We start from the raw sequence: 22,590 nt of genomic DNA, 5'->3' as shown, positions 1-22,590 counted from the left end.
TATCGCAGTCGCTGGAGCTTGGAATGCAGCGAGAAAATTGTGGCGATTCTCTGCATGTCGTGGAGTTCACTTGAGACGTCGAATTGGGCCGATACTTTCGACCGTCTAACGCAAAGGACATCGATATCGTGGGGTGTTGAGTCTCTCGTGTATTGACGTAACGTGGATATATGACGTTTCTATCTCCGCCCGAACCTGCTGCACATGGAAAAGCTCGTATGCTTACTTCTTCTTTTGCTTTCGCGGAGGAGTGGTGGGTCGGCCTTGGCTCATGCCCCCGTAGACGTACTTTGGTTTCTTCTCTGCTGGTTTCAGAATCTGGCGAACACGAGAAACGTCAGTCGCTATTCACCCGGAAGTACTTAAGGGGTTCCCTCAAGAGAACAAAACATACCTGGAAAGAGCACAATAAACTCTCATCCACACTCATCATTGCACCAGCATTATCAAACTCTCCGCAGTAGTTCGGAGCGCTAAAGAGCGTGACTAGTTGTCGCTTTGAAAAGAACTCGTAGCCATCTTCAACAACTTGGTGTGCACGACATATCAGGTCCATATCATGCTTCTGTAGGAATCGCGATACGACATCAGGTCCAAATGTGAATGAGACACCTCGGTCATTTTCGCTCCAGCCCGTGATATCTTTATCGGGGTCGGACCATAGAAGGTCACACAAGAGGCCACAGTCGGGAATCTATACCAGTCAGCCTATCAAAGCCATGAGCTTTGTGGAGCTCGGCCAGATGATGATTTGATGTATCCCTGGAGCACGGTTCGACCGGGATAGGGACTCTCTTTGTCTGACCGGGAGCTAAGAAGGGGAGGAGGGGAAAGAAAAGCAAATCCGAGACTTACATCAGTGGGACGCATGACACGGCGGATCTGCTCCATAGAGTTAAGATCGGGGCTCAAACCACCGTGCATGGTGAAGATCTTCTCGTCGATAATTGCGGCGATAGGCAGGCAGTTGAAGCAGTCTGTGAACGTCTTCCACAACTTGATGTTATACCTTCGTTTGCATTCATCGTAAAAACCATAGATACGGTTGATAGAGGCGCATTCGTGGTTTCCACGCAAGACAAAGAAATTCTCTGGGTATTTGATCTTGTATGCAAGGAGGAGACAGATGGTCTCGAGGGACTGCTTGCCACGGTCGACGTAGTCTCCAAGGAAGAGGTAATTGGCCTCTGGTGGGAAGCCGCCGTATTCGAAAAGGCGGAGCAAATCGTAGTATTGGCCGTGGATATCACCGCAAATCTAGCAAAGTAATCCTGTTAGCCTGCAGGTCCGGCGATAGGATCAAGGCATCGAGTGGGAGCAGTATTACCTTGATCGGTGCCTCCAACTCGAGCAGGATAGGTTGGGAGATGAAGATCTCCCTCGCCTTCGTGCAAAGATAGCGAATCTCCGATTCCAAAAGCTGAACCTGCTTGCCGGGTCGGCTGCCCCTCACCTCCAGCAGTCTGTCAATGATAGAATCCAGATCCACGTCCTGATCGGCCATGTCGTATCAAACCCAACGAGGGACGGAAGCAGAAGAAACAGAGAAAGGAAAGGGAAAGAGAAATGAAGAAAAGAGGTTAATTAAACAGGCGTCCGACGACGAGAAAAGAAAGAAGTCGAAGTGTGGCTAACGGAGCGATCGGTTCAGTATGATGGATGACGCGGCGCCTATGGACTGTCACAACAAGAAGAGAAGGTCAGAAACGTCCTTGAGAGTCCGACAAAGGGAGGCAAAGAGTGCAAAAATTGGAATATAGTCCAGCAAGACGCGTGCACAATGCGCCAATGAAATTTTCATCAACGGTTGATGACGAGATAGGGAGAGGGAGCGAGAGGTGCGGATGTTGCTTACAAAACAGGATCTGGTGAGAGTCGAGCTCGAGCGGAGGGAGGAGGCCGAACGGCCCAGGAGAGGTGAGGAGGGGAAGGAAGCTGGCGAGGGAGTCGAACTCTGCGCGAAGTGCGATAATTCGGATACCAAGAGAAGCACGCGAGCTGGTGATGGAGCGCGTTGATAGCACAGTGCGATGCGGCTCCGGAGAGACACCGACGTGAAGGCGGATAATTCAGGCAGGTCTCGGCTGGCCGTGGGGGGAGCAGAGGGAGCGAAAAAGGGCCCACGAAGCGGCGGGAGAGGTTTTGTGTTGCTGGGGACGGAGTTGAGAAAGGACACGAGATGAAGTCCAACAGAGGAGATTCAAGCGTCAAAAAAGAGATATGAACTTGGTCAAGGGACAGATCTTGGTGGCGCGAGGGCAGTGGAGGAGGGAAAGAAGTACAGGTCGGTGGAAGGGGATGTGATGGATGGGCAATCAAGGGATCTGTTTGCCGACCAAGCACGAGTTGAATCCAGCGAGTTGCACGGAGTGTACAGTGACGAAGATCTGAGCTACAGACAAGGCGAGAAGTCGGAGACAGCGAAGAAGACGAAGGGTTGAGGAGACACCAAGAAACGCGACCGAAGCAAAGGGAGAGGAGCCTTGAGTGGACGACTTTCAGCTGAGAAGCTGAGAAAAACTTGACTGGCGAAGAAAACGAAACGGAGACAACAGACCGCGCTTGGTGTACGGCTGGGACTGTGAAGATTACGCGCTCGGCGCTTGGGGCCGGTTCATGGGATTCTAGTGGTTGCAGACAAAAGCGGTCAGGCGCTATAAATAAAGGCAGATGTAATATTACCGAAGAATACAGGTCTGGGCTGAGCCGGGAACTTGGAACCATGCCCAACTTCCTCTGATAAGGAGGGACGCCGCTTCTCACTCTCATCATAGTTCACGACATATTCTCATCTACTTGGTATACTATCCATACGACTGCTCGTAGTCTGGGCGCGGTGCAGCCTTCAACTGCGGGGAGGGCACTCACCAGAACCCAATTCCTCCCTGCCTACCAAGGTAGCCACTGGGACATCAGCTTTGACTTTGGCTCACAAACATTAATTAAACTCACACGGCACAGGCTACAGCGACTCCTTGCTCTCCCCGATTAATGGATGCCAGAGCGCCCCAACGCGCATTGCATTCAACTATCTGCGGACCAGAATGGTGACTCGTCACAACGTCTCATGCATGGAGGCCGAAATTCGTCAGGAAGCCGAAAGCGAAGAAAACCGAGAATCCGCCCAAAAGAGCATAAGATTATACACTCCTGTGACAATGGCATGAATCAATGACATCTCAACATGCATCAGATCCTCGTCACATCATAATCAGAAAGGGATTGAAGGGATGAAGGAAACAAGGACAAACCCGGCAGAACAAGGTATCACGACATCTTGAATATCAAGAAACTCAACAATGAGGCCGAAAAGACACGAAAGTTCAAATCATCCCAAATACGCCGTCGACACCGAGCCTTTTGCCAATAAAATACAATCAGTCTAAAGAAGAGACTCAGCAGTCTCTGGTGTGGAGTGCCGAATATATTCGACTGAGGGATATGTGTAGTATGGAAGTGGGAAGAAGAGGAGTAGGGCGAGGAAAAAAGATATGAAGGAGTAGGGCGAGGAAAAAGATATGAGGAAGAAAAGCAGAAAGAGATCAGACATCCGGCCTGTGATCTCTCGAGATCACACAACGCCATGAACAATGCAGTTCAACAAGCCATTGCGGTATTTTCTTGCAGATAGTCGATTATTGCGAGAATAATGCCGCCGTATGGCTCGGAAACCAATCAAAGCAGAAACACTACTTTTGTCTAAAGATTCTCTTTTGATTTGCGGTTCGTGGAATGGTTCGATCCGTCAACCTGCAGCGTAAGGTGAGAGGGAATGTTGCGACGAGGAATGATGGAGAACGGGTACATGGCCATCCTAAAGAATGGGACGGCCGCCGCTCAGGATTGGCTGGCTGTTAGCCCTTGTCAAGGACTCGGGAGACAGTCGAGCCGATTCGCTAATGTTGGTGCCCGTACGAGCGATGGTAATATTCATCTGTGGATGGTTCCAGGCTTGGTCCCGCAGTGCTGCGAGGAAGCTACTGCCGAGTTCTTGCTGAAGAGCAGCGAGCTGTTGTTTCTGGAAATCTCCTTCAACATCCCACTCAAGACTCTGTAGTGTGCGTTGTAAAGCGAGGATGTCGCTTTCGGAGACCGCAGGGGCGTCCTGGTTCCTGTTAACCGCTCCGGCGCTTGAGGGTTTAGGGGGTCCGGCCTGAGGTCCACCATCAGATTTCCATTGAGTGTCGGTGGGTGACGAAACAAACGGATCATCAGGTAGCTGGTGATCTTGAGCAGGAAAGACAAGAGGTACCGCCGCACCTGAATCTTTATCGCCATCAGTAGATAGCGTTCCAGATGGGTCAACAATCCTCCTCCGGTGACTCTTCCTCTTGCGGCCCGTTCCAACGCCACGTTCGTCGACCGGGCGTTCTACTCGCAGGATGTCGACATCCTGACTCAGTCGGATAGTCGAGGTACCAGTTGTATGGGGAATAGATGGTTTGGCGACAAGAGTGGAGTTATCCGCAGCGATGGATCGAATGACGGGGACAACGTCTGGTTCTGCAACTCTCTCGACTAGCTGCTTCCGTTCGGTATATCCGGGTCCGGAACCATCGATAATCATATCTTCCGAATACCCGGGAGTTCGACGGAACAGATTGAAGATCACAATGCGGTAGTTAGAATGAGTCTTCACAAACGGATTTCCCGCCACCCAGATCTCTCGTATTTCAGGGAGACTGGTTAGCCGGGCAATCTCAGTGGGGTCGGAGAGCTTATTATCGCGGAGGTCTAACCGTTCGAGGGACAGGAGCCGCTCGATGCCTGCGAGGGATCGAAGGCGGTTGGCCCTCAGGTTGAGGGCAGTAATGGCGGGGAGAGGGTTGCGAGACAGGGAATGGAGAGATTCTATCATGCAATTCGACAGGTTCAACGCCCGCAAGGCAACCAAGGACGCGAGACTGTCGGGAACCTCGGTGAATAGGTTGTTTGATAGGTCCAGGGAATGCAATGTGTTCGCGACTGGAGCTAAGCCCGTAGCAGAAACAGACGTAAGAGAATTGTCGGCAAGACCTAAGTGTCTAAGGAATCGCCATTTGGAGGGAGGAAGGACAGTGGCTAGCAGGTTCGAAGAGCTTCCAGTACGATATCCTGAATTTTCACTTGAATTTGAGCTTCCTGATCCGGTCCTCTTTATTCGGGAAGAATGACCCCTGCTATGACGATACGTGGAGTGCTTTGAGCTCTCTGGACGCGAAGGAGAGATGCTCCCAGCACGTGGGCGGGGTTTTGAGCCTTCGGAAGCTAATCTGATCATAGATGCTGCTTGCGGGCTAGCACTTGTCCCAAGCGCGTTGTCTGCGACCGGAGAACCAGGAGCGGAGATGGAACCGTGTGGTTCATGTCTGCTGACCGGTTGGGGGTTGGTGTTCCCGCTCCACCCTAGAACAGGTGAGTTCTGATATTTCGAAGATCGTCGACGACGTTTATCAATGTCATCCAAGACGATACCCGTTAGCAAGTCCGCCGGATCTTCAATGTTCGCCCTCTTCAAAGTCAAAGTCCGTAATTGCTCGGAGAGACGGTCCCAGCCGTAGAACGAGCGGAAGTCTATATCGATAATTTCTAGCGCGCTCAAGTTTTTGAACGAATGCAGAGGAACCGCGGTGTCAAAGGGAAATTCTTCGTAGCCGCGGATCAGGCGGGCGCGACGGTCAGGGGCTAAACGCAGACATGGGATCTTGGTGAAGGCAGAATATAGGTATTTTATATCCGCTTCTAAAGCAGCCTTGGCTTTCTCGGATTTGGAGGAAGAATCCTTGGACCCCAACCCGAATGAGGACCAGAGGGTACTCATACCAGACATGACACTACGGACACTAGACACAGAGTGAATCGAGTCTCTGTCACCTTTCGACCTCGTCGGCTTATTCAGGAACGAGACGTAGGATTGCGACACATCTGTATGGATGTTCTCCAGCCTCACATTCATCGGGCCCACGGGGATAGGGATCTCCTCAAAGCGGGAGAGAAGATAAAAGAGGTGATGAGGAGTGAGGGTAAGTTTCGCGGGCTTGACACTCTGCGATGTGAATTTCAGAGCCCCGAAGGACAAAGCGGCCGCGAGGGTAGAGGAGGTCGAGCCCGACCCCGACTGCGAGATCCCATTTTTGGTAGGTTGACGCTTCAGCTGGAGCGCATTGGCAAGTGCCTTCTCATGGGTCCGTACGAAACTGGCGAGGTTCTAGAAGAGAGTACAGAGTCAGCAAACGAAAGAAGTCGGGGGGTCGCGATGGGGGTCCGGTATTGGAGTCTGGCATGATTATGCTAACCTTGATGAAAAGCTGTCCATCGGCAGTGTTCAGTTTCTCCATTACGGAAATTTGTTGCCTCGCAAGACAAGGTTATATCGGGTGAATTCTGGGTATCACGCTCAAGCACTCATAGAGTCGGAAAGACAGGTCAACATCTTGATGGCAGGTAGGCGAGAAAAACTGGGAGGCAAAGCAACCTGGACAGCCAATATCATTAGTAAATCACTTCGTCAAGGACAAATTGAGTACAGCGCATGCAAAGGCTTCATAAACGAAGTCAAGAGTAAAGGGGCAGGATTTTTGAGGTGTTTAGGTGAAGGGGGGTTGACGATAAACAAAAGGTGTGCGGATCCAAGGACGTGACCGCCACTACAACCCAATCACTTATGTTTCCATACCTGAGAAATTCCAGAGAAAGGAAAAGAATAAAGGAAGAAGAGAAAAGAAATGCTTCTCTATTCTGATTGTGAAAGGGGTGTCGCCTGGACAAACCCCGAAACGAAAGAGGAGTGTTGAACTTGAGGTCGACTCCAAAAAAGGAGAAGATAGGGAGAAGAGACGGAGGAGGGCAAAAAAAAGAACCGGGGGGAAGCTAGTAATATGTACTATGCAAGTCGTGGGCAGTGGCGCCTCGGAGTGTCGCAACGGAGGAAGAGGATGCAGATAGTGATGGCAGGGAGGGAGGGGTGGAGAAGGGATGTGCGGATGTGCAGCGGCGCAGTGATCAATCAGGTGAGAGCAGGAGGGGCCTTGACAACTCTGAGCGCCCAGGGTGGGAAGCGGGCAACGACAGACGAAGGCGCGTTTAGCTGCTCTTGGAAGCTGAGGTTAAAAGACCAGGGAAGAATGAAGCAAAACGAGGCGTTGAAGGGCCGATGGAGAGGGGGAAAGGAAAAGAGAGCCCCAACCATCGAAGAATAATACGAGATCGCACTTGGTCGCTGTTCTTTGATCTGATTCAACAATCACGGCTGCAGATGCGAGTCGAGCAGATTGTAGTGCTCCTCCGGAGTAAAGACGGGACAGAGAGAAGTCGACGATCAGCTTGATATTTATTATCATGTAATATCAGAGCGAATCCACCCATTCATTGGGAGGGCTGATACTATCCATGGGTCGTGTTATCGCCCGCGATGTCCTCTCATCTGATGTACCGGAGAAACAGGCAGTCTCGTACGGTCGGTGGAGCCTCCGATGCTGCATTGAATGCTTTCTGTCTGCAGTGAGTTGGTCCATTACATGAGCGTGCTTATTTCCCTGGAACTGGCTGGCTACGGAAGATATTCAAGACAATTGAAACAATTGGGATAACATGAACCTTCTGTATCCCGACGCTGGGGACGCAGCCACTGAACTCTGGATACCTCGTGGTTACCATGGGAGGGGCGCGGGAGTTTTCGTTTCAATTTTAGCTTGTCAACAAGGCCCCTGCTTCCTCTAGCGTCTCTCTCAGATACAGTCCGTGTGCGGGCTTCTTGGCGGGGTTGGAGGTGAATTAGCCTGAGGATGTCTTCGGGAACAGACAGAACAGAAAAGATTCTGAATCTGAGCATCCCTTTCTGGGTCTTGGGACCCCCGCACGTTGTCAAACATGCTCAAATATTTGGAGGTTTCAGAGCGGAGGTGTCAACCTTGGAAAGACACTCCATTCTTCTGGGCGGCAAGTGGAGCGTCGAGCTTCGGATCCCTTGACACAGGCATCCCGAATGCTTTCCACCACAGTCTCCCCTCAAGACATCCATGGAAGACATGGTTTTCAGCCCTTGAAACATCGATTTTGGCGGATGATGCAGATGAGACAAAGAACGATGAGACAGAAATGTGTCCTCAGCCGGAACTTTCCTGCCACAGCCACCGATATAGGCGTCAGTCGGCCCGGTCATGGGGAGGGCATGGCCTGATTGGGTGGGTCGGGGGGCTTCTTGTCCAACGTGCAGCTGATAGACTGCAGAGCCAGCCCCGCCTGAAATTCCACTGAGCAACTCCCAGTCGAGCAGCGCCCGAGCGTCTGCATGATGCCTTCCCTCAAGCGGCTCCAGGCGAAGGATTTGCTGCATCAAAAGAAATAACAGACCCAGCATCAAAGGCAAGATGCACCAACGGTATCGCGCAAAAGACGCAGTCCAGAAGGACCGTGGAGTCGGCGCGTCAGCTTCAATCGGAAAGAAGCGACTGCAGCAAGATCGGGCCCAAGAATAGAGCGCTTATTTTCGTCCAGATCCCCTGTTGCTCCTCCTGATCGCTCCGCTCCGGTCGACGTTGTCTCTGAGCCTTCATTCCAAGCGATGCCATGTTTCCTGGCCTCCATCTCTATCAGCCATCAATACCGAGAAAGGCAATCTCGGGAGGCTCAAGTGGAGCTGGCAACCCCTTCAGCCTTGATAAGAAGAGATGATTGCATCAAATGACTATCGCAAGGCTGTCCAGGTCAGCGCAACTGAGTTTTGACTCGGTAAAAATCAAATCCTTTCTGGCGACAGCGACGCGATGCTATCTTTGCAATCACACCGCTCCGTCTCCCGAGCCATCACACCACATTCCTTTTAGCTTTCCCACCCCTCCTCCTCAAACGGATCTCCCGTCGTTCGAGGTCGGTTCCGTGGTTCTTCACCCACCCTTCTTCATTTCCACATACCCTTAATGTCCTGATGATCAACGCTCCAGCCAAGACATCCGGATCGACTCATGCCTCGGTTGGCTGATGGTACTGGCAAGCCTCGTGTTGGTCGGAATGCCCCTCCTCCCATGAACGCGACAGGAACCGCGGAGTCAGAAAGAAACGAGCGAAGTCTGAGAAGCAGGGATTAAATTTCAACATTCTGAAGGGATGTGAACACCCGACAGGGAGCTATTGTGAAAGAGGCCAACCCCAACCTCTGTCTCGAACGATTCACTCCTTACTTCTTTCAGTGGTATCAACGCATCAGGGTCTCCCAGCGTGACTCTCTCTCATCTGGAGTGGGAGCCAAAAAAATCGACCAAAAAATTTCTCTGACCCCGCTCTCAACAACGTTCTCGTCTGATATCAAGAACCAAATTATGTGGTTCGTGCAAGGAACAACAGGAAAAAGAATCCAATCCCATCAAATCGCGGGGATCACAAACATCTAAGTGGAAGGGGCAACCTCTTTCATTCTCTCTTCAACCTTCATTCCTTTGCAGGATTCGCGCATCCGTCATGGCGAAAGAGCTTTGTTGTTGGCCGCACTTGGATTCCAAGCAAAGCAACTTGACCACTGATGGGTGATAATCATCCCATTCCCCCGACACCTGATCCCAATCCAAGACTTTTAGCATCCCCCCTTCGAGTCCTATCACCTCTGAGAACATCTGCGATCAATCTTCATCCTGAGTGGCCCTTGTCCTTGATAGATCGACACTACTGAAGGCGAGAAAGCTTGCAAATCCCCATCAAGGTTGTGTCCACTCATGAATATCAATTCGACAGGCGTCGAATCTGCGGGAAAAAGCGAGTGATACTCACGTTTCTACTCAAGGATCTGCTGCGGCTTTCTCTTTCCCTCTTTCTCCTTCCCGCAGACCTCGAGTTGTCGAAGCGGAGACCGTAGAGTGGTACGTGGGGTCGTCAGGAAACTCCGAAACCATGATGGAAGAATCCCTGTTCGACTCTTATTCTGACAGAGCAGTTCCTTCATCTTGCAGAGTCTGTGCGGTCACTTGGATTTCCTTCGGCCCTAATTGAAATCCCAAGCTTCAGATTGTCTCCCGTTGGTGGCGGCCGCGAATCCTTGTGCAACCTGAGCATATGGAAGGCTGAGCTGAGCAACGGGAAGACTCTTGCTTCCGAGAGAATTCAAACAAAAGGATTGCGGGGTATCCCTGTGAAGGCGTCATCTCATCGCCTTCCTTCGCATACACCCCTTTGGTGCTCGCTCTGACTTTGACTGACCGTCTTTTGCTTTTGCGACACCAACGGTTTGGACACTGCGGTGATTGGTCGAAAGAACGGCCAACCGACAAATGAAATCAAAGAAGCGAATGATTTGCAGCTAGTGACCTTCAAGAATTTGGGCTTGGCTGAGAGATTGAACCACCTGGGTGACATCTGAAGGAGCACTAATGCTCCGGCTAACCGCTCTGAGTTGGGGGCGCTTCGTCCTTGAACCCTCAACCTTCAATCATGGTGCAATTTCCCTGACACTGAAAAAGAAAGGGGATCGTTTGAGAGGCATTCTTGCTTTTCTCCCCTTTCCATGCTCATTGCTCAGTCTTGCCCTCGGTTCGTCGAATCAACCGAGTCCGCCAGAATCTTGTCCGGCTCAAGATTCAAACGCTTCCACAAAGACCGGAATGGAAACGACAACCACCGAGGTGAAGAATGTGGCCAAAATTCCCACAATTTTAGCCCTCTTGCGCGGGAACCGCGCTGTTTCATCAATTCCTTGGACCCTGGGCCAAAGGAAACTTTCAAGATCACCAACGCTGCTCCTGTCTTCAGAGCTTCGTCGCGGACATCTGCCACCAACATTGAGTGGATTGCCTAAAACAGTCTCATGCATGATGGTTAAGCTAATTCCCATCATCACGCTGTTTCGCCCCCGCCCCAAACCCGATTGAAGCAAATTGTCCGCCACACCTCTCAGAGCCGACAAGTCTGTCGTCATTCATCTTCGAACACTTTCTATCAGATGCATGGAAGCTGTCTTCTCGGCCGTCTCCAGAGACCATCTGCACGTTTTATCGCATTCGACTGGGAGGCTCAAAGAATCTGGACTGGGCACAATCGCCGGTCCGCTTCCAACCCCTCGATAACTGACTTGCCTCGCACGGGAAAGAGAGGAATGTGTCTTGGTGACGATGGGCTTGTGAAGTGACCTGATTGGTAATGAAATCGGACCGCGTAGAACAAAGTGCTGATCTTTTGGGTGGTTGACCTTGGGTGGGGAACTGAGACCCGCCCTTATTGTTGATCACGAAGAACCCCTCCTCAACCTTGGAACACTCGTCCACTCCTGGTATTCCTCTCACGTGATATCAAGTCTGATTTGCGTCGGAGTCCAAGCTTGAAGACACTAATTTGATTTGATAATTCTAGTCGGCTTTCGCCTGAAAATCTTGCTCGTCATGGACTCCGGATTTCCTCTCAGCGGGTTTGGTTTGTTTGTTTCTTTGGGTGATGAAGTTTGAGGAATTACAAAGAGATATATATGCTTTGCCTGTTGAGTTTGAAGGCGACCAGAAAGAGGATGGAATCAGTGAGGTACCTTGTGTTGGTTTTTGTGAAACTGGTAGCCTTATCTAAAGCGACATGAAGAACAGTAAAGAGAGATTAATGTTGCCTGAAGTGAGACAACTCGCTGGCCTTCAGCTGCAAGTGACTATTACTATCCCAACCCGCAATTATGTTTATCCGGAACAGATATGCGCTAAGCCTATCCTAGACAAGTGCAGGTAGCTCCTCCACGCGGAAGCCTGTGACGTCGATGTCATGATCCATCCGTCACCTCAGGTTACGACCTTTTTTTTTTTTTTTTTTTTTTTTTTTTCCATTCCAACTGTGTTCGGGGTCAAGGAAGCAACGAACAACCCCCTCCCACACAATGAATACCCGGAGCACAGACCGATAATGGAAAAGCCTCCAGCTGGCAAGACCAACATCTCTGACCCCAGCTCCATCCCCGACTTTGACCGAGAATTCATCGACCCAGATGACCTGCGCCAGTTCGAGAAGGCCCTGACAGACCAGGATGCGGACCCGCTTGTTGCTCTGAATGACTGGCGCCCCGTATACCAGCGGGTCGTACGGCCGGGCCAACGAAAGAGCAAGAAACGGCCTCGACGAACAAAGGACGAGACGAGGGAAGGGGTCCTCTACACTGTCTTGAAGTGGCCGTTTCTCTTTATTGTGCTGGGGTGGATTGCGTTTCTTGGAATTGGCTATGCGCTAACCCGGATTTACATCTTCTTGTATGAGCAGTGGGTGACATGGAGGGGGAAGAGAGAGAGTCTGAGAAGAGAACTCTATAAACACACGAACTATAGCGATTGGCTCAAATCGGCGCACGCGCTGGACGAGTATCTCGGGAATCAGAGGTGGAAGAAGGTTGATGAATACGCATACTATGATCATTTGACGATACGGAAGTTACGTGGACAGCTCACGGCTGTCCGAACACAGGCCAAGCGGGAGATAGAGAACGGCGGTCCCGATTCAGCGGTGGTGATCGAGGAGCTGTGCAATCTTCTCGAAGCCTGCGTCAAAAACAACTTCGCTGGTGTTGAGAACCCTCGGCTTTATAGTGAAGCTTACTCGGGAACGAAAGACCTGGTTCAGGATTATATCGATGAAGTGCACGCGTGCATTGAGGTTGTTTCGAATTCGCGACAGGCAAGAAATGAAGACAAGTACAACCACTTCAAGCACCTGGACACCAATTTTGGTCGGACTGCGCTCTGTCTGTCTGGGGGAGCGACATTTGCCTACTATCACTTTGGAATCGTCCGAGCCCTACTGGACAACGAGGTTCTTCCGAGTATAATTACTGGCACGTCAGGCGGCGCACTTGTGGCGGCCTTGGTTGGGACTAGGACGGACGAAGAGTTGAAACAACTTTTGGTACCGGCTCTAGCGCATCGAATAAAAGCGTGTTCTGAAGATTTTCCGACGTGGATACGCCGGTGGTGGAGGACAGGCGCTCGCTTTGATACAATGGACTGGGCTCGTCAGTGCAGTTGGTTCTGCATGGGCTCCACCACGTTTCGAGAGGCGTACGAACGGACTGGACGGATATTGAACGTGTCATGTGTACCGTCTGATCCCCATTCACCGACGATCTTGGCCAACTACTTGACGTCGCCGAACTGTGTTATCTGGAGTGCTGTGCTTGCGTCTGCAGCAGTCCCTGGAATTCTGAACCCTGTGGTCTTGATGACCAAGAAACGAGATGGCACACTTGCACCTTACTCGTTTGGCCACAAGTGGAAGGATGGTAGTTTGCGAACAGACATCCCCATCAAAGCGCTGAACCTCCACTTCAACGTCAACTTTACTATTGTTTCGCAGGTGCGCCTCCATACCCAGCTACCTCTAAATGTCGTTTCTGACCTTTGATAATAGGTGAATCCCCACATAAACCTCTTCTTTTTCAGCTCCCGAGGAACCGTCGGCCGCCCAGTCACCCACCGCAAAGGACGAGGCTGGCGTGGCGGCTTCCTTGGATCCGCAATAGAGCAATACATCAAGCTTGACTTGAACAAATGGCTCAAAGTCCTCCGCCATCTCGAACTCCTCCCTCGCCCCCTGGGCCAAGACTGGAGTGAGATCTGGCTCCAAAAATTCAGCGGAACAGTCACTATCTGGCCTAAGACCGTCCCCTCAGACTTCTACCACATCCTCTCTGACCCCAGTCCGGAGCGCCTAGCCCGCATGCTCCGTACAGGGCAGCAATGCACATTCCCCAAAATCCAATTCATAAAGAACCGCCTCAAGATCGAACTTGCTGTCCTGGATGGCCTACACCGCTTCTTACCCTCTGGTGGGCGCTCTACATCACCCAAACGAGATTTCCCGTCTGATGGCGGCGATGGCCGAGATACCACTGGCGCAAAGGAAGGCCGTCTCGATCGCAACCTCCCAGACCGTAAATCGGCGTATCGAAGGGGCAACTCCTCTCTGTTCTCGGATATGTCTGACGGCGACGGTGTCAGCTCTGCGGAATCTAGCTCCGTGGATGATAACGATACCGCGCCTCTACAGCCACGGGGTACGGGGATGAGGCGGGGTAGCGTCTCAAGCATTTTTGAGGAGATGCGCAGGCAGTCGGCTGTTTTCTTTGATGATCCGGATCTTTACGGGGATGGAAGTTAGCCTTGGGAACCCACTGCCCTGGACTAGCGGTTTGTGACATCATATCCTTTGTAACTGGGAGAGAACGCCTCTTGGCTTATCCTTTTCGCTCTTGTTCTTTAATGCTTGATTTGAATTTCGGGTCTCCGATTGTTTTTCTTAGAACGATTACAGAGTAGTAGACAGACATGATATCCTCCTGTGACATTAAACTTGAACCATCCAATCAAGACTCCAGCTGGACGTGATTTTTCGGGTCTGCACATAATCAAACCCAAAAAACGCTGTCCTCCATACAAAGAAATATGAGCGCTTTTCTGTGTTGGATTCTGAAGTAAATTGGACGCTGGACAGATGACTTCGAACTGAAGTGGTGTGTTGGCCCTGAGTCTTGCAGGGTATCATCCCTGCCCCACCCCCGATCCTCTCACGTCATGATGCATACGCTAAGAACACAGGGCACGGCACACCGGAGCTTCACAACCAAACTAGGTAGGGATCCTTCAGGCTCGGCGTTTCCTCTTTTCGAGCGCACACCATGTGTTCGCGATGATGGTGCGGACGGGCTACTCCATGCATTCGGGTCATGATGCGGTGGGTGAGAGTGAGAGGGGGTGGCGAGGTTCTTGACGCTCTTCTGTGTCTTTTGGGGTACTGGGCATGCAGATGCGGTGAGGTTTCTCCCCCAATCAGTGGGATAGGGAGCGGGTGTTTGGGGTCGAATCAGGTGATACTACGGGATATCCGTTCCGCAAAGCTCAGATCACGAGCCAAGTAGCTGTGACGGACTGCGCTGATTGGAAGTCGCCGTTCAAGGCGAAGATGATCTGTAGGGCGAGCGCTGCTTCGCGGGAGAAGTCCTCTACGAAGGATGGCGATGCCGCCACGCCGATAATAGCCGGATCTACGTCGGTCATTGGGACGTCGATGTCGTTGCCGGCCTCGTCTGTTTGCGGAAGCATCGTGGGGTCTGGGATCTGTCCTCGAGATTGAGCTTGGATCTGCTTGCTGATGTCGAGGACGCGTTGGTAGCCTTCGACGGCGAGGTGTGTGAGGCCGAGAGTGTGCCAGACGCGGGCGAAGTTGAACTCCATTTCCTGTTGCTCGACCAGGAGGCTAGCAGGGCGTTCCCGGATGCGTCTGTACTCATTCATGAAAGAGAGGCCTTGCATGATTTGGTAGTGACGGTTCTCCGACTGCCGCTTCATGGAGTGATGGATGTAGCAGAGGCCGATGGATAGGAGGATGGCTGGGTTTTGGTCGTCTAGGGCATAGGCGCGGAAGAAATAGTTGAGGGCCGGGTAGAAGCTGTTGCCCGAGTAGAGAATGTGGCCGTATAGGACGAGTAGAGCGATATCCATTGTTTCCGCTGGAATGACCTCCCCGGTGTCATCTCTTGTTGACAAGGCGGCTCGTTCTTTGTAAATTGACTCGCGGATTTGTCTCGATGGTCGGGCACCTGTGGTTTCATCGGGTATTGTAAAGTCAATGGCTTTGATCTGGCGGAGCATGAACTTCATGTTTGGTGAGGAGTGGAAAAGAGATCGATGAGGGTCTCCGACAAGGCAGCTAAGCATGGCAAACAGACGGTATGTGTCTGTTACGAACTGATACTCTTTGATGAACCAGCGCGCCTCGTTTGCCAGGGTCTCCTCGTCGCGTGCCCGGAGTGCACAAGCTGCAAGAGGTGATCAGTTGATATTCCGATATAGTTGCTGGGCAACTTACTGAACCAGCAAACATGGATCAACCGGGTGCTGTTCTTCGAATGATACCAGACACTCGCATCCGCGGCAGCAGCCAGAGCGTCGTACGATTCCTCTGGCTCATTCTGCTCTGCCACCACAAGACTGTATTGTAGAAAGAGATCTAGCCATTCGTCGAACGTTATTCCGTGGTAGTCAGTAGGTACCGTGGTATGGAAAGGTTCCTCGGTGTTTCCTGGGTATCAATTAGCTCGTCTTTTGGAGCAGGGATTGCGGGAACATCACACCTAAAGACTCTTGAAGGCGACTTGCCATTTCCTGCATCTCATCAAGGAGTGTTCTCTTGCCACTCTTATTGTTGTAACCGAGAAAAACTACGTTGCGCTGAAGAGGATAGAATGCCCTGTTGGATCGAAATTCGCGTAACAGGGCATCAGCAATATCTAGCCAGTCTTCCGTGGCTCCCTGATCTCCCGCTTGCAGTTTAGGTTCCAGCTGCAGCAGTTTGCTGTAGAGAAACTGCATGTTTTCTGTCCTTTCCGACTCACCTGCCACACCTGACTTGTTACCGAGCACAGCTGCTAGACCAGCGTCTGCGGATATGTCTACCGTTCTGAATTCCCTTGCGAGCTCTTCAAGGCGCGTGTCCTTCCGCCGACGGTTGGTTCTGGTTTCCTGTCTTCCTAAAAGGACGGCGTCATTGACATACTTGAGCGCCTGTTCGGTCATTCCGATGCTCTCGTATAACTTGGCAAGTCGTACCCGAGACTCAATGTTTCTTGGGTCATATTCTGAAACGGTTAGGTAGCAGTTCTCGGCGTCTTCGACTTTGTTTAAGAGCCTGCAGCAGTCTCCCATAGCCATGAAGAAGCTGACATCAGCGTATTCGCTAGTATTTTGGATGGGTGTATAAAAGCGAAGAGCTTCCTCCAACAGCTCTGCCTCCTTGAGTGCATCTGCCACTTCACGGAAGAGGTCGCCGTAATCATAGACTCGCGCGCCTTCTGAGGTATCTCCTGGATTCAACCACTCAAAGTGGTGCTATATGAAAGTTAGATGGGCCAAGAGCCTTCACATCGGTCGGGTTTTGTTGGAATCAAGGCTTACAAGGGCTTCTCCGGTGTGCTTACTCCCCAGCTTCAGACGAAAGATACCCATTTTGACGCGGAGCTCGAGGGGCAGACCATGACCGTACGAGTCTCGGGGCCACCGTTTTGGAATATATCCATGCGCTTTGATTCTCCGAGGAGAATCATCAGCGTCCCACTCCCGGTCGTCTTCGTCAAAATCTTGCCACATTGTGTCGTCTTTGCGCCCCAGAAGCCACCTAGAGACTCCTTTCACGGCCTTGAGACCCTCGGAGTGTTGGCCGAGATAGGCGTAAAGCTCGATGTAAATATTCGCATCGGACCAGGTGAATTCTGGAGTCTTATCAGGATCTCGGGTCATGTAATGCTGGATACCATCTGACCAATGGTCAACCGCCTTTTGATACTCGGTCTGATCGATGTAAGTCTCCGTCAGGAGTCGGAGCGCCCTGACGTTATGCGGAAGCTCCTTCAATATCCTTTCATACTCGGTCGCCGCTCTCCCCTTGTGACCCAACTCTCGATAGATAGCAGCTCGTTGGAAGCGAGCCGTGAAGTTAAGGGGATCAATCTCAATTACACGGCTGTAGCAGTAGATAGCATCGTTTAATGCTGACGGTCTGTCGTCGCCTGCCTGGTCCAATATCATCCTTGCTACCTTGGCCCACACAGACGCATCTCTCGGCCGAGTATGAGCACCACTGAATAGGGCTGTCACAGCCTTGTCCCTCTCGCCCTGGGCCAAGAAAATTTCCGAAAGTAGGGAGTGAGCGGCGAACATTTCGGGATTGATGTGAATGGCGCGCTTAACAAGGTCGACGGCCCGGTCATAATCGCCATCAATGAAGGCAGAGGTTGCTTCGGAGTGTAGAAGCTTAAACTCTGGACTGGGTTCTAACGGCTTGCGGGGTCCTCTCTTGATTCCCTTACCACCCCGAGCACCATATCGGCCGGAGAACGGACCGGTACGGACACGGCGACGTCGGCGGGGAGGCACGTCGTCTTCATCTGAGCCTTCAACGCCATCATCTGAGAGCCCGTCTTCCCTGTAATAGCTCGGTCAGTTCGATAACGACACTTAGAATTGGATTTTAGCACTGACGTCGATTCTTCGGAGGACAGCTCTAGTGTGGAGTCCTCCTCGACATCCGCTGCTTCAAATTGCCCATCACTATCAGCAGTTGCGCCTGGACCTTGCGGCTCACTACCCGTGAAGAGGCCTTTGTACAATCGCGGATCTATAACCGAATGGATGGAAGGGTCGGCAGATCCAGGAGGTTGGCTCCCCTGCCAAGGGTATTGGATTGTCTCATCAATGTCAGGGTAGTCAATCGGACCAGGGGAAGGATTGTGATCCGAGATATCCTCCTCGGAATGGTCCATTTTGGTCCGTTGTCATCGTATTTGATAGCTCTGTTTGAGGACAACCATTGGATGATGGCTTGAGAGCAACGAGACCACACTCTCGGACTGGGAGTGGGGTCGTGTGAGCAACACCGCAGATAAGAGCAATAGATAATATAGGCTGAATGATGCCTCGACGAAGGATCAGGAGGAGAGGAGAATGTGGTGGAGGTGACGTGAAGAATGGAGGGAGCTTCGCTCAAGGCACAGAAGTCCAGTGACCACACTTCCCAATCCGGACAAGCGTCTTTGGCACTTTCATAAGAGGTTTTCTGACTCAGCGGCTTTCATAAGGGTGCATTACTTTGTTAAAACTAGTCTCGGCTTGGGTCTTCAGCCTGGCCCTCGTTTCTTCGGCTGAGGTTCATCGTCCTCTTCGCTTCCTTTCTTCTTCCACTTCGTCATCCCCCCTCCGTTTCCCGCTTCATCGTCTTCTCTTCGTCTCTTTCTTACTCTCCTTTTCCCTCCCCCCTCCTCTTCTTCGTCCTATCCTTCCCTCCCTTTGGTTGATGCTCCGGGTCTCGCTCGCACTCTGTGTTTGACACACTCTTGCGGTGGTTCCTGGCATCCTTTCGTTACGAGAAGGCGATAAAGAACGACAAGGCAAGAATAGGAAGAACGGAGAAGAAGTCCCCGCTGCTTGAAAATCTGTCGTGATTCTGCCAGATCGGATCCTTTCTCGATCTCCCGCAATCACTCTCTTTGTTCCTCCACTCTCTTTCGGCCTGACAAACTCCTTTGATGCTCTTTCGATTCAATTTCTCTTTCAGAATCCGAGTCAGGTAGTGTAGCCACTGGACTGGCCTGTGCCTCGAACGGCGTCGCTTAATACTCCACGGTTGGGTTCCTCACGCTCCAAAATTTGACACCACCACCACTAGCAATCTCCTTCCACCGGGGTCGCTTCGTCGCCTTCGTCTGAGTATCAACGTTGTCTAATTCAGCTCCGAAAAGTCCCCTTTGACATAGCTCTCGACTCTTTTCTACGCAAACTCAGCAGGTGCTGCAGGTGTTTTGCGGAGTTAATATCTTTCTGTATCTATTATTCACCCGAAACCTCGTGAACAAGAAAGGCGCCTCCAAACTTCTACCGCCCGTCGATTTCGCTCAAAACGCCTGCCTCCATGGCCAGTCACATTATTGGCAACCGCAACAGCACCCCTGAAGCCTCTAAATCCTCTCTTCGACCACCTTCGTCGTCCCGGAATCTGGCTACCCACCAGCTTCGGGCGTCAGCGGACATGTCGGGATTTCCGTCTCCTCTTTCGTCCCGCAGCATCCGCCCTGCATCCGAGGTGTATTTCAACCAGCAGGCTCAGACTCCAAGCAACACCGAGGACCCCCTCGACCGTGCGGCACAGCAGTGGCTGGCGGATATTGACCAGTATGAAACCACACTGGAGGAGATGGCTGCGGCAACGCTAGACCAGGACTTCAAAGATGAGCTTAGTGCTATCGAACAGTGGTTTCGTGTACTGAGTGAAGCGGAACGGACCGCTGCTCTGTATGCCCTGCTCCAGCAGACCACCCAGGTGCAAATCCGGTTTTTCATCCAGGTCCTGCAGCAAATGGCCAAAAGCCATCCGATGTCGGGGTTGCTCTCCCCTGCAAATTTTGGAGAGAAAGGTATGTATCCCCCCAGCGGAATACTCTAACTCTAACTAATCCGGCTTTACCTGTAGACGCCATGTCCAACCGCCTCAGTGATGCCATGTCAAAACTCAATGTGGACAGTTCTCGGAATTCACTCGGTCGCCCGCCTCCCTCGCCAGGTGCCAAGCGCAACTCCGGCCTCGACTCGTCCACGATAAATGCCATGTTCCCTGATGCAGCCGCTGCTATTGCAAAGAAGAAGGCAGAATTTACCCAGCAGACGGGCAATGCACCTCCGTCCAACAGGAACAGTGCGGTTTTTAGCGAACGGGCGTCTTTCGTTGCGCCCACCATCTCCGCTCCTGATAACAATGCGGACAACTTGGCCCAGCCGCCTGTGTCGCCGTGGACCCAACGCGGTGCGTCGGAGCCTCAACCACCAATTGCGCGGCCCAAGTCATCCTCTGGCCAGCAACCTATGGGGCAGTTCAGCCAGTCTGGCTTGCGTTCTCCCCTTCCCACCACCCAGACCGCGACCATTCCGGCCCCCGAAATCGAAGCCCCGTTGCTGTCACCATACAATGTTGGAAATGCCAGCTGGGCTTCCATGACCAACACCCCCATGACGGCAACATTCGGTCACCAGCTTGGAGGGCAGCATCAACAGGCTTCTCAAGCTGACATGGTGGCTAATGCTACCGCGATGAAGCTGGCTGCACTCTCGACGGTGAACAATCGCATTGCACTGGATGATGCTCGTAAGTATAGGCGAGCTCGGTCAAATGACGGCCAAGGTAAAAACACTGCAAGCAACACCGCGACACACTCTGTTCCTCAAGGTGGCCTGTCTAGCCCTGGCCTCCCCCCTGGTGCCAATCATCTTGTTGCTGGGCAGCTTCTGAATGCCCAACAAGTGGCCGCTTTGCAGGCGCAGCAACAGGTCGCGATGGCGGGTCGCCGGTCCCGACCTACATCTCCTGGAATTGCTATGCAGGGCGGTGCTTTGGGACCGATGGGGTTTACCTCACCGCAGAACAACGGGTTCTTAGCTGCCTATGATCCAAATAACCCTCTAATGGGCAATAGCCTTGGTAACCTCGGGATTGGGCAATTTGGGCTTGGCGGCCATGAGGGTTATCTCTCAGACCACTCGGAGGTTACCCGCGGTCGTTCCCCGCGCGGTCGTCGGGGCAGCTCGAAGCCACCAGAGGACCCTACGGACCCGACCCTTCTCAAGGATATCCCCAGCTGGCTGCGATCTCTGCGATTGCACAAGTATACGGATAACCTCAAGGACCTGAAGTGGAGTGAATTGGTTGAGCTCAATGACAAACAATTGGAGGAGCGTGGCGTAAATGCACTAGGTGCTCGAAACAAAATGCTGAAGGTAGGCTTCTTTCCTGAACTGAACCTGATCTGGAATTCGACTTGGCTAACTGAGTATGTAGGTCTTCGAACAGGTCAGGGAAGCCAAAGCAGAGGGAAAACTCGACAGCCTTACATGATATGCGTCTGGCTGAACAATTCGCATTGAAAATTTCTCGTTTTTTCTTTTTCGAGTTCGCCTCGTTACATTCTCTCTACTGCATTAATTGACTAGATTGGCTAGGGCATAAGTGGCAGGAACCGATTATTTCCTGTGAGCGATCTTTGAGGAACACTGCCTAGCTGTGTCTAGGCCACACACCTGCTGGCCAGCCGGCGGAAGGGTCTGAGAGCTGATTGACTGAATGTTGTATGTACTGTTTGACGTGGTGATGTGATGGGAAGACTGGACACGAATTTGGGAGACCCGGCTGTGTCCCAAGTGCGTTGTTTGGGCTGAAAATGATACGACAACGAGCATGTAATGGTTGAGTACCTAGTGATAATATGACTGTACAAGATGTGTGGAGTTTTCTAAGTTCTCTGAAGTTTCCTGCTGTGGCTCTAGAATTGGTGAAGGCGGAAGGCCCTGGCAGTATGAGCGAAATAGCTGGACACCAACAACGCTTGGAAGCCTCAATTGCTTCTACTCTTCCAAGGCCAACATCCAGATCAAAATGCCGCCAACAGCCCAAGAACTGTCTCTCCTGATTAACCCCCTTGTCCCCGAATCCGTCCAACACAACAACCGAGTTAGTTAACATCCCCCGTGTCCTACCCTCACTGAGCACAACGACTCTGTCTGACAAACAACCACACCAGATCCTGACCCAACTCCACTCCCTAACCTCCTTCCTCCTCGGCCTCACAGCCGGAATCCTCGCCCTCCAGTCCGCAACGGGCTTCATCTTCTACCTCCTCGGCACAATAACCGTCTCCGGGCTGTTCCACGCGGTGCTGCTATATCGGTCGTCCGGGAAGGGGGCCGGCGGGTACTTCCCCGGCGCAGGTGGGGAGATTGAGGGGCTGACATTTTCGTCGCGGGATGGGGTTGTGCGTGATGCTGGGCGGGGTGTGAGGAAGGGTGCGTGGAGGGATGTATGGTTTGGGGGCGGTGTTTTGGGCGAGGCGCTTAGTGGGTTTGTGCTTGGGTGGGCGGGTGTTGGGGGGGTTTTGAGGTGATTGTCTACTGTCTACGGTGGCCGTTTTTTTTGGGGTAGGGGAGGGTTGTTTGGTTTTGGTGGCCAGTGTATGCTTGGGCCAGTTCTGAGGCGGTTGATTTGGCAGGGCGATAATGAGGATAGAACAATGCTGTATTAAGTCAAAACTATCTATCTGGATGTATGATGTATGTCTATGATTCTGGAAAG

The 22,590-nt window shown here is 52.0% G+C and overlaps 6 protein-coding genes across 6 annotated transcripts; 3 read left to right on the top strand and 3 right to left on the bottom strand.

The window, feature by feature from the left end:
* Window positions 1–102: 102 nt before the first annotated feature.
* glcA (type 1 serine/threonine-protein phosphatase catalytic subunit GLC7) lies at window positions 103–1,504 on the bottom strand (the record flags this gene model as incomplete). Its single annotated transcript, XM_071034197.1, has 4 exons — window positions 103–318; window positions 395–694; window positions 856–1,257; window positions 1,328–1,504. 4 exons carry the CDS (start codon window positions 1,502–1,504, stop codon window positions 223–225), a joined length of 975 nt encoding a protein of 324 aa, XP_070887784.1. The 3' UTR covers window positions 103–222.
* A 1,717-nt stretch (window positions 1,505–3,221) lies between these two features.
* On the bottom strand, window positions 3,222–6,317 carry BJX67DRAFT_387257 (leucine-rich repeat domain-containing protein; the record flags this gene model as incomplete). The annotated part of the gene is made up of 2 exons (XM_071034196.1): window positions 3,222–6,187; window positions 6,276–6,317. 2 exons carry the CDS (start codon window positions 6,315–6,317, stop codon window positions 3,815–3,817), a joined length of 2,415 nt encoding a protein of 804 aa, XP_070887783.1. The 3' UTR covers window positions 3,222–3,814.
* A 5,428-nt stretch (window positions 6,318–11,745) lies between these two features.
* Window positions 11,746–14,292, top strand: BJX67DRAFT_37495 (patatin-like phospholipase domain-containing protein). The gene is made up of 2 exons (XM_071031627.1): window positions 11,746–13,281; window positions 13,336–14,292. The coding sequence occupies exons 1-2, from the start codon at window positions 11,845–11,847 to the stop codon at window positions 14,083–14,085; spliced, it is 2,187 nt and encodes a 728-aa protein (XP_070887782.1). The 5' UTR covers window positions 11,746–11,844; the 3' UTR covers window positions 14,086–14,292.
* Window positions 14,293–14,645: 353 nt separating this feature from the next.
* BJX67DRAFT_37502 (tetratricopeptide repeat protein) lies at window positions 14,646–18,444 on the bottom strand. Its single transcript, XM_071031637.1, has 5 exons — window positions 17,961–18,444; window positions 16,878–17,904; window positions 16,058–16,811; window positions 15,793–16,005; window positions 14,646–15,742 (listed from the first exon to the last, which is right to left on the bottom strand). The coding sequence occupies exons 1-5, from the start codon at window positions 18,239–18,241 to the stop codon at window positions 14,823–14,825; spliced, it is 3,195 nt and encodes a 1,064-aa protein (XP_070887781.1). The 5' UTR covers window positions 18,242–18,444; the 3' UTR covers window positions 14,646–14,822.
* A 676-nt stretch (window positions 18,445–19,120) lies between these two features.
* Window positions 19,121–21,440, top strand: BJX67DRAFT_37488 (protein vts1). Its single transcript, XM_071031617.1, has 3 exons — window positions 19,121–19,888; window positions 19,945–21,242; window positions 21,304–21,440. Exons 1-3 carry the CDS (start codon window positions 19,387–19,389, stop codon window positions 21,358–21,360), a joined length of 1,857 nt encoding a protein of 618 aa, XP_070887780.1. The 5' UTR covers window positions 19,121–19,386; the 3' UTR covers window positions 21,361–21,440.
* Window positions 21,441–21,897: 457 nt separating this feature from the next.
* Window positions 21,898–22,402, top strand: BJX67DRAFT_379748 (EMC6 family protein; the record flags this gene model as incomplete). The annotated part of the gene is made up of 2 exons (XM_071032648.1): window positions 21,898–21,972; window positions 22,043–22,402. 2 exons carry the CDS (start codon window positions 21,898–21,900, stop codon window positions 22,400–22,402), a joined length of 435 nt encoding a protein of 144 aa, XP_070887779.1.
* Between the last annotated feature and the right edge of the window lie 188 nt (window positions 22,403–22,590).

Source organism: Aspergillus lucknowensis (assembly GCF_044049455.1).
Source record: "Aspergillus lucknowensis strain CBS 449.75 chromosome Unknown BJX67scaffold_12, whole genome shotgun sequence".
Lineage (NCBI taxonomy): Eukaryota > Fungi > Ascomycota > Eurotiomycetes > Eurotiales > Aspergillaceae > Aspergillus > Aspergillus lucknowensis.
This window is presented reverse-complemented; position numbering and strand designations above follow the sequence as displayed.

What these genes read in the sequence shown, in the direction of transcription:
- BJX67DRAFT_37495 (XM_071031627.1), top strand. Translation starts at nt 11,845, where the DNA reads ATGGAAAAGCCTCCAGCTGGCAAGACCAACATCTCTGACCCCAGCTCC. An exon ending in ACTTTACTATTGTTTCGCAG is followed by an intron (nt 13,282 to 13,335) that starts GTGCGCCTCCAT and finishes CTTTGATAATAG; the next exon opens with GTGAATCCCCACATAAACCT.
- BJX67DRAFT_37502 (XM_071031637.1), bottom strand. Translation starts at nt 18,241, where the DNA reads ATGGACCATTCCGAGGAGGATATCTCGGATCACAATCCTTCCCCTGGT. An exon ending in CTGTCCTCCGAAGAATCGAC is followed by an intron (nt 17,905 to 17,960) that starts GTCAGTGCTAAA and finishes GAGCTATTACAG; the next exon opens with GGAAGACGGGCTCTCAGATG. An exon ending in TCGCCTTCAAGAGTCTTTAG is followed by an intron (nt 16,006 to 16,057) that starts GTGTGATGTTCC and finishes ATTGATACCCAG; the next exon opens with GAAACACCGAGGAACCTTTC.
- BJX67DRAFT_37488 (XM_071031617.1), top strand. Translation starts at nt 19,387, where the DNA reads ATGGCCAGTCACATTATTGGCAACCGCAACAGCACCCCTGAAGCCTCT. An exon ending in TGCAAATTTTGGAGAGAAAG is followed by an intron (nt 19,889 to 19,944) that starts GTATGTATCCCC and finishes CTTTACCTGTAG; the next exon opens with ACGCCATGTCCAACCGCCTC. An exon ending in CTCGAAACAAAATGCTGAAG is followed by an intron (nt 21,243 to 21,303) that starts GTAGGCTTCTTT and finishes CTGAGTATGTAG; the next exon opens with GTCTTCGAACAGGTCAGGGA.